The sequence below is a fragment of the Tupaia chinensis genome, unplaced genomic scaffold (genome assembly GCF_000334495.1).
Source record: "Tupaia chinensis unplaced genomic scaffold, TupChi_1.0 Scaffold000047_1, whole genome shotgun sequence".
NCBI classification, from domain to species: Eukaryota; Metazoa; Chordata; class Mammalia; order Scandentia; family Tupaiidae; genus Tupaia; species Tupaia belangeri.
Genome location: NW_006159505.1, coordinates 4,689,981 through 4,698,392, shown reverse-complemented (window position 1 = coordinate 4,698,392; position 8,412 = coordinate 4,689,981). Strand labels below are relative to the sequence as shown.

General features: G+C 40.8%; 1 protein-coding gene across 1 annotated transcript in view; it reads left to right on the top strand.

Moving 5' to 3' along the window:
• MAP6 (microtubule associated protein 6) overlaps positions 1–8,412 on the top strand; it is a 74,306-nt gene that overhangs the window by 1,657 nt on the left and 64,237 nt on the right. Inside the window, exon 2 of the mRNA XM_006141149.1 lies at positions 5–160. Coding sequence (XP_006141211.1) covers positions 5–160 — 156 coding nt within the window. The remainder of the gene's footprint in view (positions 1–4; positions 161–8,412) is intronic.

Sequence of the window (8,412 nt, the reverse complement as noted above, 5' to 3'; positions counted from 1 at the left end):
GCCTCTCCGCGGGCCTGGGGCACGAGCAGACTCCGCTGCCCGCGGCCCAGGCCCAGGTCCAGGCCACCGGCCCGGAGGGAGGCAAGGGCCGTGCAGCGGCTGACGCCCTCAACCGGCAAATCCGCGAGGAGGTGGCGAGTGCGGTGAGCAGCTCGTACAGGTGAGGCGTGGGCCTGGTCACCCTACCCTGCCCGCGGACTGCAGGGGTTCATTCTCCCCAGCCTGGGCTCTGGCCCAGACCACACCCTCTCCCCAGCGGAATCCAGGCACCCCTCGCCCACCACAGACTTTTCTGTCCCGGGCCGCTGTGCAAGCTGTTACCCTGCCAGCCTACCCAACTCTTAGACTTTGCCACCTTCCCCACTGCCGCCCCGCCTCGGATCCCTGCTGCCCAGCCCAGACCTGCTGCAGCTCTTCATGTGCTGGGCCTCCCTCCTGCCCCACCCGCCTCAACTGCGGCCCCTTGCTGGCTCGGCTGCTCCCCACCTGCCTTGGTGCCTTCCTGCAGTGTCCCCATCTTTCTAGAGCGAGAAATCGTTCCAAGTGACTTTCCCCCTCCTCCCAGCCCAGTTCCCTTGGCCTTTCATTCTCGCCCTCTCTCATTCCCGGGAGTCACCCAGACGCCACACCCTTTTCTAGAGTCCCCGCAGGATCCTGACTGATCACCCACTCCTACCACTGGGGCTTTGAAGTCATTTTCCTTCTACCTCTTATTAGCTGTGACATAGTAGACAAGTTTATTCACTTTTCTGGGCTTCAGGTTTTTCTCTGTAAGATGTCATTGATAATAGATACCTCTTAGGTTTGTTATGTTATGAATTTAACATTAAATATTTGATAGGTTTTTGAATCCCTACTGTATGCCAAGTACAATGCTAGACACTATGAGGATTAAATGAGATGTTCTAGGACAGTTTGTACCAGACACAGTGGTAGTTGGTCCGTCTGGGTTCCATTCCTTCCTTCCACCTGATGCCTTGCTATTTTGATTTCCTCTTAGAAAATGGCCTAGATGCCTCCAATCTGCTGTCTCCATTCCCCTCATGTTTTCCAGATGTGTATCTTTCATTCTCTTAGCACATTCAGATTCCTTTTGAATGAAGGCCTTCAAACACGGAATCATCTCCTTTGTCTCTCTCTCTCTCTGGCCTTCTGTCTCTCCTTCTAGAATTTTCCCTGTGCTATAGCCTCAGACCTTCCAGTCTGCTTTCCCACCCTTCGTCTACTCCGTGTATGTATATTCCTAAATGCTTTGTTTCTATCCTGCCCTTATGTTTCAACCAGCATCAATTAGCTAATGGATCACAGATGACTGGGAACATCTGGCATTGGGTTTGGGGGTCTCTGCAGAAGCAGATGTGCATGGTGAGCAGTTGAGCTAGAACTGTTCAAAATGTGGCTTATGGGGTCCTTCATCAATGCCACAGCCAGTTAGTTGCATCCTTCCTGCAAAAGGGTGTGGTGGAACTGGGAGCTAGCTTCCTTTGCCAAGACCCACTGTGTGGCCTCCCTGCGGACTGATGTCCTTCTCCAGTGAACATGACAAACACTTCCCCGAGTGTTGAGAAATGACTAGTGTAGGCAGACACTCCCCTCCTGATAAAACACAATCTGCCCCCTCCTCCAGAATTTTCCATCTTCCAGAACTGTACTGCCCACTTGGTATTGCCGATGGTTTATTGCTACCACAATAATGTGGGCCCCTCGGAAAATACCAGTTATACATGAGGAGATACCATTTTCACAATATGAGTATTTTATGCTATTACCACGGTAAAGTCAAGAAATAAAAATTTTAAAAGGAAGGAAGCAAACAAGCTAGAGGCATTAAAACAATGCCAAGACACAGTTTTCTGGTTCTGCCATGTCTTTCTTATTCGTTTCCTCGTTCTTCGTGTCCTGAGAACCCTAAGGCTGGCCCAGCATCACAGATTGCTGGCCTGGTCTCTGCATTTTCCTACTACCATTCTAGTCCCCTGTGATAGACTGTACCGCTACCACAATAATGTGGGCCCCTCGGAAAATACCAGTTATACATGAGGAGATACCATTTTCACAATATGAGTATTTTATGCTATTACCACGGTAAAGTCAAGAAATAAAAATTTTAAAAGGAAGGAAGCAAACAAGCTAGAGGCATTAAAACAATGCCAAGACACAGTTTTCTGGTTCTGCCATGTCTTTCTTATTCGTTTCCTCGTTCTTCGTGTCCTGAGAACCCTAAGGCTGGCCCAGCATCACAGATTGCTGGCCTGGTCTCTGCATTTTCCTACTACCATTCTAGTCCCCTGTGATAGACAGAACCTGATCACCCCCCCCCCACACACACACACACACACAAGGCAGGAGGCACATATTTTCCTCACCTCTGTGTAGACAGTGCCAGTCAAGAGAGCACTTAGATTCTCAAACCTCCTTGCACGATCCTCCTCCATATTTCCCAGTTGGCAGGCCATGCTTTGTTCATGAGCAATTGGCTGGATAGTCAGGGAATAACCACACCCTTCAGATGCAACTCATTTTAGTTGCCGGTTTGTACCTTTGTTCCATGTTGCCAGTTCCCCTGAAACAACACCTTAGCTATGCAGCACGCTTGTCATGCCTCCCCGTTCAAATTGCACACATACTGGAAATGATTGGATTGAGTGGGGGAAAGCTATGGTCACCGAGCTGGTGAGAATAATTATTTTTAGCAGCTATCAGGATTCTATCAACCCGTCAAGAAAAATCTTTGAACATCTCTAAATTTTTTTTAATCCAGGTCTTCTGTAAAATTTAATTATACATATGACTATGGGGCCCCGCAGTGCTGTATAATCAGAAAGGGTTCTGAAACCTTAAGAGGAGTGTTGCTAAGATACATCAATTTCTTTAAGGGATCATTTAAATGCATGACAAATTTGATGTGAAATTTAACATTTTTTTTTGTTCCAGAAGAAAAATTAACCAATGATTGGAAAATGAACTTTGGTGAAATAGATAGAAAGAAAAAAAAATATTCAATAGATTAACATACCATAAAGGAAAAAGGTTTGGAAATTACAGGCTTATCTGGAACATTGATTTTCCTTCTCTATTGTTTTCCATTCTTTTCTTTGCTGTGTTTCAGGATATTTCCTGAATTAACTACATCCTATGTATTCTTTGCTGGGTCTTACATCCCCTTAGAAGCCAACTTGGGCTCCATTTCAATGATAATTTGATTTAAAATCCTTTTCTTCTGCCAATCTGCATAAATTATGGTGTGTTTACACCATGGTGACTGGTCTCATGGGCTTTACAAGAGACATCTGTCACATGACATCAATGTGAGCAGTTCGCTTGGACAGAGAAAGGACACATCATCCATCAGCTTCATGTATGGGTATATAATGTATGTAAAATATACACTCAACATTCAGAGTCATATGCATGCTAATTGACTTTCTCTGACAATATGCTGTCTTAAATAACATTAACACCCTTCCATACTATGGTTTCAAGAAACACTCCTTATTCAACACTGCATCTACTTCATACCCCATTCATACTAGCCTAGGATTCTTGCATTCAAGTGGTATCTGAGATATCTTTAGAACTATTTACAATCATGACATTGATTAATTTTTAATACATTCATTTCATGTAGATGATATAAAATTGAGAAGCAGGTCTTTGTTACCGTTTTTAAATGTGAAGATAGATTTCACTGGGAGGCCATTTGTGACTTTAAACCTGGCATTCTCAATTCGAAAGCAGATGAGTCATAAGGAGGGGATTAAAATTCCCCTCCCAGTCAACACCATTGCCCTGACCTTCAGTTAATAGGAATAGATATGGTAGCAGGTGCTCCCTATAGAAATGGTAATGAGATACTTTTCCTAGAAGAAATCCACGGAGGTACCAGGAGGTAGAATTAATAAAGCAGAGGCAAAATACAAGAAAAATGAGAGCAGTAGCAAGGAAGTCAGAAGGAAAAGGAGCCTTTAGTGCCTGCCCCACTGCCTTGCAGGAAGCGTAGAGAAAGGCATCTCTGAGTGAGCTGTTGTGCACAACTTCCCTGTGGGTAGTTCCCAGCCATATCTTAAGGCCAGTGTTAGATACCGAATCTTCAGTGATGCCGTTCCCGGGGCCTGCCATTCAGAATTAATTTTTCCTTTATTTCCTTTTTACTTTCTAAAGCCTTATCACTGCTTGCTTAATTATAAAGTGCTTTTATCCATATCTGCCTTTTCTATCAGATCACAAAGGCTCACAGAGAATGGCTATATTTCGTTCATTTCTGCATCTTTCACAGCCTAACATTGTGCCTAGGTACCATTTCCTGAGCATTTGCATTTTTTAAAGCTACCTCAGGTGATTCTGAGGCCCAGCTCAGGTTATGACCTACTCCTATCAATATAAGGAAAAGTTCTCACAGTTTAGTACACAGAAGAATCACCCAGAGAGCTTTCCAAAATGCAGATTTCTGGGTCATATCCTCAGACAGGCTGCATTCAGTAGGTTTAAAATGGAACCCAAGAATCTATTTTTTAACAGGCACTCCAGATCATTTTAATGAAGGTTAAACTTCAGTTTTACTTGGGAAAAATAACTTTGAGAGATTGCTGTCTTTAAGGTACTGAATTTTCCCACACAGATGTGATACACCCTGCTGTTCATTTAAGCCTTTAGTGTTTTTCACGTATATCTTGTCATTTTCTCCATTAAAAAATCATACATATATTTTAAATCACATGTATATTTAATCATGTCTATAATCATATATATAATTTCAGCATTTTACTCTCCATATTTAAGTATTTACTAATCTACACTTTATTTTTTGTGTAGAATAAGGTAAGAGTTGAATCCCTCTCCCTAATATGGAAACTCCTTTATCCCAATGCCCTTTATAAGTCTACATTTTCCTCACTAATTTATGATATTTCCTCTATCACATAAGGGTCACACATCCTTGGATATTATTTCTGGACTCTTTATTTCATTAGTCCAAACTACTGTCACACTTTTTCTAAGCTATCTTTTCATTAATGTTCCTAGTGTTAAGAGTTTATTATATTTTCCAGTTTAATATTGCTCATATACATTAATTTTTGGATGTTAATCTCGTATTCAGGAACCTTACTACACTTTCTAATTTATTTTGTCTGTAGACTCTCTTGGATTATCTGTGGCAATAATGTTTATTTACATATGTATATTCAGTACAGTTTGAGTATCCCATAGCAGAAACTTGAAACCAGAAGTGTTTAGGATTTATGGTTTTTCAAAATTTTGACATATTTGCATATATATGTGTATATGTATTTATCTATACGTATGTGGAGAGAGAGAGGGAGACAGTTATCTTGGAGTTGGCACCCAAGTCTAAAACCCAGTTTTTTTAATTTTATATACACTTTATGTACATAGTTGGAAGGTAACTTTATACAATAACTTTTGCGTTGCGACATTTTGATTGTATATTGTCACTTGAGGTTAGATGTGGAATCTTCTACTATTGGTGTCATGTGGATGCTAAAAATGTTTTCAACTTCAGAACATTTTGGATTTCAGATCTTGAAATTAGGATGCTCAACCTGTATTTACATATATATTATATAGTGTGTGTGTATTGCAGCGTTGGTTAAGATATAAAGTATAATTTTGAACAGTAGGTGGTAACAGACATCTTTGTCTTGGGGCACGGAAATGTTTCTAAAGTTTTATTGTGAGGTATAAAGTTTGCTGTATGTTTTTTATTTCGTGAGGTCAGGTAAAGAAACTTCTTTCTATTCTAGTTTGCTGGGGGCTTCTAAAAAGGTGAGTGCATACTAAATATTATTGAGTGCTTTTTCTACATTAACTAAGATGACCATGTGGTTTTTGTTTTCAAATCAGTTAATAGATTTTTTTTTTCTGGTATTGAACCATCTTTGCACTCCTAGAATAAACCTTGCTTAGATAAAAAACATATTTTATCATGTTGAATTTGCTTGGCTATTTTTATTTGAAATGTCTGTATGTGTATATTCATAAGTGAAATAGCTCTATAATTTTCTTTTGTTGTGCTGGTCTTGTGCAGTGTTGGGATCAAGATTATGTTATACAATTAGATGAGTAGGTTCTTCTCCTCTGGCTGCTTTGAGCAATTTATATAGAAGAGCTGCTTCTCAAATATATGATAAGATTCTCCTATGAAACTTTCTGGGTCTGGTGTCTTTCTCATTGATTTTTTTTTAACTACCTATTTGATGTCTTTAATAGTGGTTAATTTATTTAGGTTTTGTATTTCTTTTCAACCCAATCATAGTACTTAATTGTCTTCTAGGGAAAAAACTTACATTTCTTCTAATTTTATAATTTATTGACATAAAATTGATTTAACATTATTTTGTAGATTTAAATGTAATCTCTACTTATCTGTGGTTATGTTCCCCTTTTCATATCTAATATTAATGTATGTTTGTTCTCTTTTTTTCAGGCTTAGTCTTGAGGTTTGTTTTATTTGTTAGTCTTTTTAAAGAATAAAATTTTGGTTTTGTTGAATATCTCTTTTTTCCATTAATTTCACTCTTGTTTTTACTACTCCTTTTCTGTTTATGCTGAGAGGCCAGGTTGTGAACAACTTTGCTTCTCTGGCTAAGAAGCTTAGATTTGCTTCTGTAGGCAATTATGAGTCATTGAAGGAAACTAAACAAGCAAACAACATAATTTGATTTTATAAAACTTTTTTAAAGAGAGATTTTGCTATAGGGTATGTGCGCTCACCAGAGAGACAGAAAGAAAGCAAGAAATCACCCCCAGGGAGGATGGTCATGCCGCAATCCCTTTTCCTCCATGGCATTTTGGGCACACATGCACATGTGTACAGTTTGAGTTTTAAGCCAGCAGGTCTGGGACTTGAACCACAGTCGACTACTTGGGAGTCCAGCAATGTAGCCATTACGTCATCTGCAGCTCCCTGATTTAAATTTTATAAAGCACTCACTGGCCAGCTGACCTGAAAGTAGAAAAAAACAAAAACAAACAAACAAACAAACAAAAACATAGAGGCTATTGAAGTAACTCAGAGAGAAGAGACGCCTTACCAGTGGCTGTGGGATTGGAGAGTCATAACACAAGATAAGCACAACACAGCTGATCTTAATGACCAACTGAAATGAATGGAAGAGGATATAATTGAGGATGACACTTGCATTTCTGGTCTAGATAACTGGTGGTACTAGTCATTGGAATAGGTCAAGCTTACTTTTTTTTTTTTTTTAAGAATTATTTATTTAACTTTATTTATTTCTTTTAATTTGACCAGAGAGAGAGAGAGAGAGAGAGGAAAAGTGAGAAAGCAAGCTGTCAGGTCTGGAACTCGAACTGTGGTTGGCCATGTGGGAGTCCAGTGCCCTTAACCTCCAGCCCGCTTTTAGTGTATAGAATTCGAGTTGCCTATGGAATGTTGGACAAGAGATATTCAAGGATCAGTTGAGTAAATGCATCTGAAGCTTTAGGAGAAGTCTGGAATGTAAATATAGATTTGAAAATCATCAGCTTGTAGTTGTTATTATTATTATTTTTGGAGAGTTTTGTTTTGTTTTGTTTTGGAGAGGTTTTTTGCTATGGGGCGCGTGTGCTCGCCAAAAAGACAAAGAAAGACAGAGAGCAAAAACTCATCCCCCCAAGGGGGATGGCCACATTGCAATCCCTTCTCCTCCATTATCCTTTCGGGATCTTGGGCATGCACGCACACATGCCCAGTGTGAGTTTAAGCCACTGGGTCCGGGACTCGAACTGCTGTTGACTACATGGAAGTTCAGCAACATAGCCATTATACTAACTGCTGGTCCTGAGAGGTTTTTGCTATAGGGCATGTGTGCTCTCCAGAAAGACAGAGAGAGACAGAGAAACAGAAATCGAGAAGTCACCCCCCACCCCCCGGGTGGCCACACCTCAATCCCTTCTCTTCCATTCTCCTCTCAGGATCTTGGGCATGCACTCATACATACCTGGTGGAGGTTAAGCCACCGGGTCTGGGACTTGAACCACATTCTACTACATGGAGTCCAGCAATGTAGCCATTATACCAACTGCTGGTCCTTGTAGTTGCTATTAAAGACATGAGAGGGGGGAACCAGCAGTTAGCTAATAGGCAGAGAATGGCTCCCTGGAGGATTCAAGTGTTTGGCGTAGCAATCGCAGGTGGGATATCTATCAACAACGATGAAGACGTGATGGGAGCAGAGAAGAGAGCCAGGAGAGAGACACACAAACCACACACTGACGCAGGTGCTTTATGTCTATTGGGAAGTTTTCACTGAGGATCTTCTGTGTGCAAGGCATTTTGTTAGATCATTGGTTGACCTCATTCAGTTAACTCGGAGATGTAACATTGACTGAGACTAAGCCACAAAGGAGGTAAGATACATACAATTAATGCTTGGTTGCTCTTGTAGGGAA